The 14,696-nt window shown below is 41.6% G+C and overlaps 1 protein-coding gene across 2 annotated transcripts in view; it reads right to left on the minus strand.

Annotated features, from left to right (window-relative positions):
- POT1 (protection of telomeres 1) overlaps window positions 1-14,696 on the minus strand; it is an 85,928-nt gene that overhangs the window by 15,710 nt on the left and 55,522 nt on the right. For both annotated transcript variants that reach the window (XM_075857174.1, XM_075857173.1), the window contains 5 exons: window positions 10,549-10,718; window positions 8,046-8,125; window positions 5,770-5,826; window positions 4,251-4,407; window positions 3,493-3,698 (listed from right to left, as the gene is read on the minus strand). In XM_075857174.1, the coding sequence (XP_075713289.1) occupies window positions 3,493-3,698; window positions 4,251-4,407; window positions 5,770-5,826; window positions 8,046-8,125; window positions 10,549-10,718 (670 nt within the window). The remainder of the gene's footprint in view (window positions 1-3,492; window positions 3,699-4,250; window positions 4,408-5,769; window positions 5,827-8,045; window positions 8,126-10,548; window positions 10,719-14,696) is intronic.

Below are 14,696 nucleotides of genomic sequence, written 5' to 3' on the forward strand. Positions count from 1 at the left end.
GCCACCCAAAGACTTTGGAAAAGACAGTGAACAGGATTCAAGTCTAAACAAGCGTAGTCCTAGAAAGTCGACCAGGCTGACTAGTATGGAACTACAGGTGCCACAAACCACGGTCTGGCATATCTTACAAAGACATCTGCGTTTTAAGCCATACAGATTACATCTTCTTCAGGTGAAGAAACCAGACGACAACCCGAAACGCTGTGACTTTTGCATGGACTTGCAGGGCCGATTTGAAGTGGAGGAATTCGCTGACAGGCTGGTGTGAAGCGATGATGCGATCTTTCACCTTAGTGGAAAGGTCAAATCGCCACATCGTTCGAGTTTGGGGCTCATAAAAACCATGTGCACTTATCGAGGAAATGAGGGACTCACCCAATGTAAAACGTGTTCTGTGCAATGAGCAGACGCAAAGTCTATGGTCCCTTCTTTTTAGCTGAAGACACAGTCACTGGCCACTCCTACATGGACACATTAAAGGAATGGCTTATGCCACAGGTAGAGGAAATGTAGTCTATCAGCAGGACAGCGCACCTCCATATTTCCATTTGGATGAAAGAAACCCCACCGGAACATTGGATCGGCCACGCCGGAAACAAGGATTCATAAATGTTGCGCTGGCCTCCATGACTGCTAGATGTGACACCCTGCAACTTCTTTCTGTAGGGCTACATCAAGGACTCTGTATCTGCCCCCCCAGCCACCGAATCTGAATGACCGGAGACAACGCATCACTGAAACAGTGTAGTTCATATCCGAGGATATGCTGGCACTTGTATGGACAGAACTTGACTACCGCCTAGACATCTGCCGTGTCACCAATGGAAATCACTTTGAACAATTGCAGTGTATAGATAAAACTTGGATAGTGTCTTTTCATGTTAATACATTTGTGTTATGTTCGCTCTGTTATGAATAAGGAGGCAAGAATTTCGCACCATCCTTTTTGAATCCCCCTGTATTTAAGGCGGTCGCAAATAGGCAATGGGTGACATCTCCAAGAAAGTCGACAAGCACATATCATATAATCGTAAAATATATTTTTCAGCAAGAATGGAAAGTGAATAATGATAAAAACATTTTGGGTATGAAAGTTTATCCAAAGTTCACTGAACTAAACATTTTCTCACATCGAAAAATGGATCTGCTTCTAGGTTACTCATCTCAGGTGCAAATCATCACATGTTCTTCAGACCAAATACATCTTTATGCTGAAAGCATTTTCAAGACCTCTGCCAGTTGTCAGTGAATGAGAGCATTCCGGTTTAAATTTAGAGGTTGAAAACCAGTACAGATCTAATGCCTCAGAGTTGAGAGGTATTGTATCTGGTCTAGGCAATCTTCTATGAGCTAAATACATCAGCAACAAAAAAAAATTCTCTCCTTTCAAATGGCGGATAATCATATGGGCGGTTCGGCCGGCTGCCCGGGGCCTACGGCTCCCAGGGGGCCCATGGCCACCCGAACCGCACATAATCTTAAAAAACTATGCAGCGCTCTAGCGCCGCTAACTGCCACTGTGGAGAGTGGTATAGCTATAGGTGTCGCAACGGTCGCGATTGGACCCCTAAGCCTGTGGGCCAGGGGGGGGGGGGGGGGGGGGTGGCGCTATCCGCAAGGGGTTGTGTGTGGCGCTCTCCACAGGGGGATGTGTGTGGCGCTCTCCACAGGGGGATGTGTGTGGCGCTCTCCACAGGGGGATGTGTGTGGCGCTCTCCACAGGGGGATGTGTGTGGCGCTCTCCACAGGGGGATGTGTGTGGCGCTCTCCACAGGGGGATGTGTGTGGCGCTCTCCACAGGGGGATGTGTGTGGCGCTCTCCACAGGGGGATGTGTGTGGCGCTCTCCACAGGGGGATGTGTGTGGCGCTCTCCACAGGGGGATGTGTGTGGCGCTCTCCACAGGGGGATGTGTGTGGCGCTCTCCACAGGGGGATGTGTGTGGCGCGATATACAGGGGGAGGGCGTGGCGCGATATACAGGGGGAGGGGAGGGGCGTGGCGCGATATACAGGGGGATGTGTGTGGCGCTCTCTACAGGGGGATGTGTGTGGCGCTCTCTACAGGGGGGTGTGTGGCGCTCTCTACAGGGGGGTGTGTGTGGCGCTCTCTACAGGGGTGTGTGTGGCGCTCTCTATAGGGGGGGTGTGGCGCTCTCTATAGGGGGATGTGTGTGATGCCATCTACAGGGGTTGTGTGTATGTGGTGCTTGACTTCAGTGTTGGACACAATTAAATTCAGGGGCGCAGTTTATGATGCTATAATATTTAGGGGCACAGTGTTTGGTACTAATTTATTCCGGGTGCAGTGTTTGGTGCGATTATATTTAGGGGCACAGTGTGTGGCACCATGATAACTTTATCTTTGTTTATAGGTGTGGAAATGTTGGAAAAGTGAGAAGCCGAAGACATCCGAATGCCAAATTGTGCAGAAATGGGTCATGGCCGGGAGAAGTTGTCATGAAGTCTGGACCGGATGAAGTAGAAAAGAGGAAAAAAAACTAAGTCGTCACTAGATTTATAGAGAATCTGTCATCTCTCATGACATGTTTATTATAGGAAATCCTTGTATTTCACAAAAAGTCTTTGTGCAGTCCAGGACAGAGACAAATGAGTGTTACTATTCCCCTTGTCAGGAGGATGTGTCCCTACACAGTGCGATACGGTCAGCGATGGTTGGAGACTGTCAGTATGTAGGGACAGCCTTTTGACAAGGGGAGTCCCAACTTTGGGTAACAGTCCAGGGCCTATGGTCTACTTAATCCGCCACTGCTCCTATCCTATTAGTAAACTACAATGTAACAGTGTAGAGAAATCTATGCGCCTGCATTCCAGGCTTTAGCTCACATAGGATTTGCTTAGACTTCAATATGTAGCCATTTTTCCAAAAAGTAGACCAGAATTCATAAACCTGGTGGGAGAAAATAATTACACCCTATAATTCAATAACATGTAGAACCAAGGTGCACGTGGGTTTTGCCATGTGGGTTTGGTAGTGCGACACACTGCTGTAACGAGTGAACCTACCCTAATGAGTCCAGCACCCGCATCACCAGGTGATCAACTTTTTTCTGTAATCAAGAATGCTTCCATTCACTGACAAGTCTTGAAATTGATAATTATTTAAAACATGTGATTTTTTTAAATTAAATTAGTTTGCCTTATTTACATAAGACTGGAAAACCACTTAACCTACTTAAGTAGTGAATTAATAATCATTTTATAGTGTACTGTCAAACATACAGTACCATATTTCAAGTAAGGATTTATTCAATACAATTATTGGTATCAGTGTGGTCATTTATACAGATTAGAAGAGTAAAATCAGTCCTAGTGTAAAGTAAAAACTGAAAAATAGATCAAAGAAAAAGTCAGTCTAGTAGTCGAACTAACATTTCTGAGTATTAACAGAATTGAAATTTACATGTAATGATGCTGCCACCCAGAGGCTTCAATTATGAACTACAGTCTAAGCTTTTAATACAGAGTTCTTACCTTCTAGCATGATTAGAGAGTCTTCTGGACTTTGCAGAATATCAAATTTTTTCACAAAATGAATAGCTACAGCTCGGTTATCAAGATCTCCTGTGTTCCATACTGCTGACTGATACCAACATGTATTTGGGGTATTTGCATTTGGATTTCCATTAAAGCGATCTTTAAAAATGTTGTTTAGGCTTTGTTCGTCTGGAGCATCCACTCTAAACAAGAAGACAGTCAGTAATGAACACTAATGTCAATGAAAAATAAGTTTAACCAATAAACAGTAAAAATAGCATTATTATTATTAAAACCGCAAGAGATTTTTTTTTTAGAAAGACTGATAATCTGGTATTTGTTTCCAGCATAGAACTACAATATAATGTGGAATTTTACAAGACCAAAAGAGGAAGCTCAATTAGACAGGACATTCCTTTTACTAATAAACAGTTATGATACCATATTTGTCTTAACATTTAATTTTTATTTTTTTTGCAGGGAATGGGGCAACCCTTGCAAGGGATTTTTATACATTGATCTATGAACACCTGATAATTTGGCTTCGGTCATGTCCCGTTTATATGGGGTTAATGTAATTTTACTGTGTATACACAACCGTGTGAGCAAGTGTCATGGGGCAGTGCAACCAAAAGGGATAAAGAGCAGTTGGCTGTACAAGTATTGAGACGACTGTTATCTAAAGTGTATGGCCGGCTTTGCATCCCACTCTAATAACTTGTTCACGTACTTCAGAATGTATATATTGTACTTACAATGAGTTACATTTAGAGCAGTGAAGCTTAACAGACTGATAGAGGTGATGAGGTTGAAAACTTTTCAGTCTTGCTCGGATATGAAATTTCTGAGGAGCCTTAGTTTTAATGATATTGGCGATCGGCGTTACCGGCCATTGTTGATGAGCTGGAAGCACTAAAAAATAAATAAAAAAATCATATCATATAAAAAAAATTCCATCATATAAACCATCTATTTTATCTCACTTCAGCGCTAAACATTCATTCCCCAATACAACAAAACGCAGTAAAGCAGTATTAGCATATCACTTATAACACTACACAGCTTCGAATAAAATGTCAAGAGTCAAATCATTTATGACCAACTAAACAGCTCTATCGTCAGACGAATATTGTAAAAGAATGCATAATGTGTACATAGGTGTACAGAAGAGCCTGTCATTTAGTACAGTCCATCGTGCGATCATGGTTTACCTGTGGTTTCCATATGTACCATAATTTCTTAAAAGGTAACTAAACATTCTACAAACTTCTGACATGTCATAGTGAGATGTCAGAAGTTTTGATTGGTGGGGATCCGAGCACTGAGACCCCCACCAATCGCTAAAACGAAGTGGCAAAAGTGCTCATGCTTCGTTTCTGTTCGGCCTTTTACGGAAATAAATGTATCGGTGTACGGACACAATAGAAAATCTATGAGCCCGTACTCCGATACATCGGCTTTCCAGAAAAGGCCGAACAGAAACGAAGTGGCTGAGCGTTCACACTTCTGCCGCTTTGTTCTAGCGATTTGTGGGGGTCCGAGCATTGAGACCCCTCCAATCAAAACTTCTGACACGTCACTATGACATGTCAGAAGTTTGTCGAATGTTTAGTTACACTTTAATGCATTACTGTGTGAGTGAGTGAGGGAGGACACCGTTGGTGCATGGCCGTTATGTCAAAAGATGGACACCCCATGGCTCAGGCACGGTTTACTTCATATTAAATAATGAAAGGAGAGAGATAAAATAACGTGACTATTTTACCCAAATAGGGAATTTGAGCGGTTTGAATCAGTGGTGAAGTTGCTGTAAGCAGTGTGCAGGAGTGTACTAACCGGAACGGGCAGAGAGAGGAGTGGCAAGTATAATATGCGCTAGCAGGCTCGAGGAAACAGTGACCAAGACAGGGCTGCAACGGTTAGTGAATTAGGAAGTAAAGAGGTCTGAAGGAAAACAGATGGAGCTTTAAAGGGAAATGCTTTACAAATCGACTGCACATGAGAATTTAAGAGTTTTTAATTTTTATTATGGGGCAAGTAATTTTTTTTGCTCAATTTATAAAAACATGTCTATCTATACAATACACATCATTTTTGTGAGTTAAAGAATAAGCTTTATTTGCTTCTATACTGCGAATATTCGTTTCCTTCATCTAAAATCTAGTTTGGTATGAGCCCTACAACAAGAGAACAGCCAATTTCAGATAACTACACAACCTGCTGGGCAGGAAGCTTTTCTCACTGTGATCTTCAAATCCATTAATGGTTTTATACCTGTCACAGAAAGCGGCTGGCATCTCTCCGTAGCATCAAAGGGTGGCGACATCTGACCTGCATGTAAGATAAAAGAAAAAAAAGAACTTACTTAAGAATTGCACCTCCATCAACAGCTCTCAATACTGCTCCGAATCTCATGAAACTAAATATACTTGCTTTACTACAAGCAAAACATTTGTATTTGACACAGATCACACCATTATTTCTGGATAAAAAACACTCATTTTACATGTATTCTTAGCCAATTATCTCAGTTCATATGGGCTTACGAAGGCAACTTGTTTTTATGCAGCGGTAAAGGAGATCGTAGGTATAGACAAGATAATGCAAGAGATAGAAGAACTTCAATATTTAATCTTCTTTAAACTATATTCCACTACTTTAATCACGTCAAATCAAGTATGGCTTAGAAAAGAAGTCTAGAATAGAATATATTAAAAGGAGAGTCAGAAGGTACTTAAATTTACCTTGACAGGACATTTCTCAAATGACATTGGTGAAGATCTGTGATGTACGATCCCCACCAACTCCCAAAAGACAAGGGCAGTGGTGCTCTACAAAAAAAACCCAAACCCCTTTGCTGTAAAGAGATTTACATTATTGATCTCAATGACACTCTACAGGGATTCAACACAACAGGGGTTTAATCGCTCTAAATAACAATGTTTATTTTGGGTACGGACGCAGGGTAGTAACATCTGTTTAGCGTGTGTAACATTATTCATAATTCCCCTATAAAAAGTGCAAGGACACGTACAAAACCAATTCAACTGCTTGTTAGGAGGGTTCCCCCAAAAGATTCTCTAGCAGGACACCAAGGAAATTCTTCTGGTGTTCAAAATAAATATCAATACTGACTTTGAAGTCAGTCAGTCAGTCTTTTTAATGTTTTTTTCTTTTCTAAAGGGGTTTGCCCACCATAGACTGTCATATTGACTAGATTTTATGCCACGTTTTCATACTGCAAATTTACTTTACCCCCTTCAAGACTGAGCCTATTTTGGCATTCAGTACCGCAGGATTCTTTCGCTTTTGCCTCGATGCATTCTGAGAGCCATAACTTTTTTTCCGTCAATGTAGCCATATGAGGGCTTGTTATTTGTGGGACGAGACATTACATAAACATCTTGGGGTGCATAAAAAAATTATTACCTTTTATTATATTTTTTGGGGAAGAATAGTAAAAAAAAAAAAATAATTCTGAAGATTTTGCATGTTTTTTTTCACGCTGTTCACTATGCGGTTTAAATATTGTATGTGTTGTGATTCCGGGGATAACATACCGGTGTATTTTTTTTTTTACACTTCCACTAAATAAGCTTTGTGTTGAAATACATATATTTACAGTATTGTACTGTTTGAGGGTGCACAGCATCAAAACCGTATAGATATGTGGATGCATTGTGCAACCCTACTTGGAACACGTATCACAGGACACCGTCATAAGTCTTGTGGAGTCCATGCCTCAATGGTTCAGAGCTGCTTTGGCAGCACAAGGGGGACCTACACAAGATTAGGCTGGTGATTTTAATGTTTTGGCTTTAAGGTGTATATTTTGATCAGCTTAGTTACCCATTCTTCAATAGTTCATAATATTTTGTTAATCATTTGTCCAACCTGCAATTGCAATTCATCTTTATCAATCTATTCATGTCGACACTTAATTTTTCATTACTTGCAAATCAAAAATCGAATAGAAATTTAAACCGCAACCTTAGCTGTATTGAACGTGAATTTGTAAACATGCAAGTCCCTATATGCCCAGATCTGCATCATGAAACACTATGCAATGTAAATGTAAAATCTTGTATGGTCAATAAAAATTGAATGAAACGTCTAAGCTTCCCTTAAAGTTTCCATCCATTAAAGGGGTTGTGCAGGCATGGGGTGGTTTTTCATACTGCTGACCTATCCACCGGGAGTTATACAGTGTTCGGAGCGGGAAGCAGAAGTCTCTGACAACTGTATAGCGGCTTTGCTGCAGTGATTGAGGTGAATAGGAGCAGAGTTGCAGTAACCCAGCATAGCAGCTATACAGTGTACGGAGCCTTCTACTTTTGGCACTGACCCCTGTATAACTTCCGGTCACCAAAAGGCAGCTGGAACAGCAGATTGGTGCGGTGTCCGGGTGTTGGACCTCCAGTATCATATACTGATGACCTATCCTGTGGGTAGGTCATCAGTATGAAAAACCGCCCCATGCCTGCACAACCCCTTTAACTTACATTATCAAATGCCCAAAACAAGGCATGCGTATAAATACTAATACATACTTAATGCAACTTCTGATGTGGTAACATCCAACACAGTCTCTAGTGGTTGATTCGGTTTCAGATCTACAGCATCCAGAACCCTTACAAAACAAAATGAAAGTGAATAATGGATACATTTTTATTATAGCAAGAAGGCTTAGAAGCAATGGAAACATGGATGTTCCTTCATGTATTTTATGAATAATCGCCTGTGGTAAGAGCATCATAGATTTACAAAATCCAGTCCCAAAAAACTGGAGCCACATTGTAAGAGGCTTGTATGGCGGGTGTTAACCTCATGGATTTGAAATCTGTCCCCTTGAATATCCACAAAAGTACTCCAATGAGATGAAGCAGCACTCCAAATGTGGAGTGCTACTTCATTTCCATTTGGAGTGCTGCTTCATCTCATTGGAATACTTTTGTAGATTTACAAAAATGTAGTCATGTTAAATCGTTATATAGCAAAAAATATAATATATATACATATCTGTGTGCAGTAAAAAAAAAACAAAAAAACTAAAAACATTTTATCTAAAAAAAAACAACAAATGTCATGATATGTCACTCAGACCTTTTGAAGTGGATGGAAATCCAGGAGAGAGAACTTTTCTTTAACCTAGGGCTGGGCGATTAATCTAATTAGAATAATTCGCCCTCAAAGCCTCTGACGATTCTGTTTAACAGAATCGTTAAATCGATTTTTTTTTTAGTGGCACTGTGCTGCAGGAGGAAGCTCTGCCCCGCCGCCACATCACTGCTTGGTCCGCCCCATCTAAAATCCTGCTCCCCTTTCTGTCTCTGCTTCTCCAACTGCTGTTCTATAGTGAACAAAATGATACAGTACGGAAGAGCAGCTCCGTGTGGAAGCAGAGACTCCTAGTATATAGCCACACCGCCCTGTAAATACTACCCCCTTGTAGATCACACTCCACCCACTTGCAGGTCGCACCACCACCCCACCTTGCAGGTCGCACTACCACTCCCCTGTTGTAGACCGCAGCACCCCCACCCTTGTAGATCACACCACTGTAGCTCCCACTAGGAACTGTATCCCTGGTCAAACTGTCGGCAACCTCTGGCCGTGGATTCAGCCTCTAGTGGCAGCTACAGTGGCTGCTGTTTACAAGGAGGGGTGGGAGTGCAATCTACATGTGTGGCTGTGCTCTACAAGGAGGGGTGGGGGCGCGATCTACAAGGGGGTTCGGAATGCGATTTACATGTGGGGGTATGATCTGCAAGGGTGCGTGGCACTATAGGGAGGCGCTGCGGCACTATTTACATGGGCACGGTCGTGTTTTCAGGGGATTGGGACAAAAAAAAAAACAAACACTGACAAAGGAGATCCATTTGGAGACACTGATGCAAAATGGACACGAGATACTGACAATTAATCAGTTTTTAATGGGCATTTTTTTTTCACTGTCATGTGACTGTAGCCTAAATGACTGATGCCAGGAGTCCCGTTCACATGTACCGTGTTTGGGCTGGAAAATCTGGCGGACACACAGACCGTTTTTCACGGTCGTGTGAATCGGGCCTTAATGTAATTTATTTAACCCTCCATGGTGGGGCCAGTACTGCACAGGGTCCTGTCAGACTTCAGACACTATAATGTTATCTCCCCCAGAGTGCCCGCTGCACTTTACACTGCTCTCACCTGCAATGTCGGAGACCGTCTGAGGTGGTGATGGGCAGAGGTTGGATCTCAGTGCAAGCAGCGCATCATTGATTATAGATTCTGTTAACCCGTTCCCTGCCGGGGAACACAGAAATTATAATCAATTAGATATAAATTTTTCCAATAGTATTTCTGATAAAGTATTTGCAGAGGTTAAAAGTTGTGAATCTAGGTACAATTATTATAGTAATATATGTTAAAAAGTTATTCATATAAAGAAAACAATTTATTAAAAATTATCTCTTCCTTATTTGTTTCAGTTAATTTTACAGTGATAAGAAAATAGAGATTCAAATAATAAAAATAAAAAAATGGATTTTATTTTTTGGCAAAATCGCCCAGCCCTACTTAAAACTCACACTTATTTGACAAGGCATGTTCAGCCACATATTCATTGCAACTAAGTTGAACCTGGACGCATTTGTTCTCAAGATCAACAGTGTTCACAGTTACCACCTATTCCTCTTGAGACAGGACATATTAGTCCTTGCACTAGAAAACCCCCTTAAATTATTTGATTCGAAATCCCTTACAAAAAATGTGACCTTCAGAAACATCGGTATTGCCATGGATTTTCAGTGCGGATTCCGCACCAAAAATCGACAGCAATTTACAGTACAATAAATGTGGATTGGGTTTTCGATACCTCATCCACACACAGCAGAAAAAAATATCTGCATCTACATAGTGGAAAAATTCATGGACATAGCCTTAGAATATGGCAACAGAGTAGTTGATAAATTATATTTGTTTTACTTATTTACCTGATGGGAGTTGGTGCTGTGGAAGAAGCCATAAAATGCTGTAAATGAAGTGTGCGTATCTGTATTTTTTTTTACTTACTTTTTCAGTTCTTTAACGTCACAATCATCTTCTGGGGGCACTGAAATTCCTCGCCCGTAACCTGTTCCTCCATGAAGGTGAAATTCTACATATGTATCATGTCCTTGGTTTTCAACAGCTGTGTTGTGTAATTTAGCATGTAAATTTTGAATTACAATGTAACTCCCAATCTGAAATATTGAATATATAAATATTGTAAATTAGTTCTTCATAAATACCAGCTGAAAAAAAAACAACTTTATACAGATTGGGGAAAATAGTCCATGCGGTTAGTAAATGAACACAAAAAAAAACCCCCAAAAAAAACAAAACAAAAACTATTTAGGGCTTATTCAGGGAAAGTCATTAAAAATTAATGCATGTCTACAGGGCTATCCACACGACATCTCCTATTTTTGCCTATTTTCCCGGATCCCTCAATAGACTCAAGTCTATCAGGGATCCGTGAAAACGGGTCCCACACGGGTGTAAATCGGACATTTTCCACCGCCGATTTGACACTCTGTCACATGAAAATAGCATAAAAGGCATATGGACACAAAGCTAAAGCTGGAGAGTGTTATAGCTTCATCATATCCTGTTGAAGCCACAAGTACATCTCTCTGCAAACAAGTGAGATGCAAGACAGTTGCAACACAATAGGAAGTTGCAGCCTTAACCCCTTAATGACCGCCAATACGTCTTTCCACGGCGGCCATTAAGGGTACTTATGCCAGAGCACCGCCTTTTCATGCCGCTGTGACATAAGCGCAGCACGAGTGTCCTGTGCCAGCTAAAGCGGGTGTCGGGCGGTCTAAAGACAGCCGGGCACCTGCTCCAACAGGCTGGAATCTATTTCAACATCGATCTCACCCATTCAACCCCTTTAGATGCGGCGCTCAATAGCGGGGCCTAACAAAGCTCTACCTGTAGTGGATGCCTGCTAGGCCACGCCTGAGGCATGACCTAGTTTTACACTTACAGGCAATAATACGCTGCAAGGCAGAAGTATTGCAGTGTATTATAAAAGCGATCAAAAGATTGCATAGTGAAGTCCCCTAGTGGGACTAAAAATAAAGTTATCAAAAAGTTTAATAAATAAAAAACAAAAAACAAAACTGAAAAACCCACTTTTTCCCTTATAAAATACATTAACCCCTTACCACACCAGGACGCACCGGTACATCCTGTATTGCAGTGCTTTAAGGCACCGGGACGTACCAGTGCGTCCTGGCTAAAAACAGAACTGTGTTTATGACAGTTGATCGGCACAGTAAGACGGCAGGGGACCAATCACAGCAGTCCAACCAATCACAGCTCCACAAGGTAGTGTATGTGATGGTGCTGGCTTAGAAGCTGAGCCAGCACCAACACCGCCGGTTATTGGCTGCCCGACACCACGCTGTAACGGCCAGGACCGATGCTAGGCTCCGATCCCGCCGATTAACCTCTTAGATGCAGCGATCAAAGCGATCGCTGCCTCGAAGTGTCTTCTAGCCTGTCGGCAACCATGATAGTTGCCACAGGCGTCAGCTGTTTGTCACAGCTGACATTGTGCTCCAATGTCCAGGACCGGAGCTAGGCTCCGATCCGGCCGATTAACCCCTTAGATCGCACCCTATGGTTGATAATTGCAACCATTGGCATCCGTGGGGTTCCAATGGTTGCTATGGCAACCGTAGACTAACAATCGCTTCCTAGTACGGAAGATTATTAGGCCCCGCCGGGAGGCATAGCCTAATAGGCTTGCTGTCAATGAATAGCTGACAGCTCTAATACACTGCACTATGTATGTAGTGCAGTGTATTAGAATAGCTATCAGGACTTCATGCCTTCAAGTCCCCTAGTGGGACAAAAAAAAAAAAAGTTCAAAACCAGTTAATAAAAATTGAAAAAAAATATAAAAGTTTCATGTTAAAAAACACAAAGCCTTTTTTCCTATAATAAAAGTCTTTTATTATAGGAAAAAGCAGAAAACATAAAAAAAAAAGTACACCTGTGTGGTGTTTCCCCGCGTCCGTAACGACCCGAACTATAATAATAATCATGCTATTTTACCCGCACGGTGAACACCGTAAAAAAATTAAATAAAAAAACTATTCCAGAATTGCCGTTTTTTAGTCCCTACCCTACTGCAGCCCGTCCCGCGAAAAAACAAGCCCTCCCACAGCTTTTTTGGCGGGAAAAAAAAAAAAAAAGTTATGGCTCTCAGAATATGGAGACACAAAAAATAAAAGAATTTGAAACAAATGTGATTTTATTGTGCAGACGTTGCAAAACATAAGACAAACTATATAAATATGGTATCGCCGTAATCGTACCGATCGGCAGAATAAAGTAAAATTGTTATTCATAGCGCATGGCGAACGCAGTAGTAAAAAAAAAAAAAAAAACTTCAGAATTGCTGATTTTTGTTCACATTGTTTGAAAAAAAACAAACAAAAAAAAGATCGCATGTACCCCGAAATGGTACCAATGAAATCTACAGATTGTCCCGCAACAAATAAGCCCTCACACAGCTCTAGTGGAGAAAAAATAAAGAAGTTCTGACTCAGAGTATGGCGATGCAAAATGTGCAGTGTCCAAAAGTGGATAACATCTGGCGCCATTTATCAGTGCGACACCGGCCACATATCTATGAAATATTATTTATTTACCCATTATACCCTGATGTACTCTGCACAGCTTACATATGCCCCCACATTATAAACTGAAATACCAGCAAAACCCCAAACAAAACTACCACTAAGCAAAATCTACGCTCCAAAAGCCAAACGGCACTCCCTCCCTTCTGAACCCTGCAGCGTGCCCAAACATCAGTTTACATCCACATATATGGCAGCGCCATACTCGGGAGAACCCGCTTAACAGTTTGAGGTATTTGTCTTCAGTGGCACGAACTGGGCACAACATATTGTGCACTAAAATGGCATATCAGCGGATTTTCACTTTGCACCATCTGCTGCGCATTAATTTCTCATGAAAAAACACCTGTGGGGTTAAAATGCTCACTACACTGCTTAAAATGCCTTAATGGGAGTAGTTTTCAAAATAGGGGTCACTACTGGGGGTTTGTTTTACTATTTGACCTCAGAGCCCTGCAATTGTGGGCCAATAGTGTGAAAATCACCAAAATAGACCTCAAATGCGCATGGTTCTAAAAATAGACACACCTGTGGAAATTTACAATTTTCACTTTGCACCATCCACTGAGCATTCATTTCTAATTTAAAAAAAAACCTGTGTGGTCAAAATGCTCACTACACCCCTTAATAAAATGCCTTCAGGGGTGCAGTTTCCAAAATGGGGGTCACTACTTGGGGGTTTGTTTTACTATTTGACCCCAGAGCCTTGCCATTGTGGGCTAATGCTGCGAAAATCACCAAAATAGGCCTCACATGCGCCTTTCACTCCGAAGCCCTGTCAGATGTTCTGGCAAATGATAAATGCCTTGAGGGGTGCAGTTTACAAAATGGGGTTACTTCTCAGGGTTTTACACTCTACTCTGATACCTAAGGGAGCTCTGCAAATGCGACATGGCGCCCGTACACCAGTCCAGCAAAATCTGCGCTCAAAGCCAAATGGCGCTACTCCCATTTTGAGCTCTGCCATGTGCTCAAACAGCAGTTTAGGGCTACACATGGGGTATTGCTGTACTCGGGAGAAATTGGGTAACAAATTGTGTGTTGTTTTTTCTCCTATTACTCCTTGTGGGGAAAAAAAAACTTGGGTGCAAAATGACATATTTTTGGGATTTTTTTTTTTCATTTTCACTGCCTCATTCTAATACAATCTATGATGAAACACCTGAGGGGTCAAAATGATAACTATACCCCTAGTTGATTACCCTGAGGGGTATAGTTTCCAAAATGGAGTCACTTCTCAGGGGTTTCTTCTACTGGTACCTCAGGGGTTCTGCAAAATGCAACATGGCACCCAAAAAACAATCAACCAAAATCTACATGCCAAGTAGCACTCCTGCCATTCTGAGCCCTGCCGTGTGTCCAAGCAGCAGTTTATTACAACATATAGGGTATTGCCGTACTCTGGAGAAATTGCTTTACAATTGTTGGGGCGCCTTTTCTCCTTTGTTCCTTGTGAAAATTAAGACAATTCAACATTTTAGCGGAAATAATGTAGATTTTCATTTTCACTGCCTAATTCCAATA

The sequence above is a fragment of the Rhinoderma darwinii genome, chromosome 3 (genome assembly GCF_050947455.1).
Source record: "Rhinoderma darwinii isolate aRhiDar2 chromosome 3, aRhiDar2.hap1, whole genome shotgun sequence".
Taxonomy (NCBI): domain Eukaryota; kingdom Metazoa; phylum Chordata; class Amphibia; order Anura; family Rhinodermatidae; genus Rhinoderma; species Rhinoderma darwinii.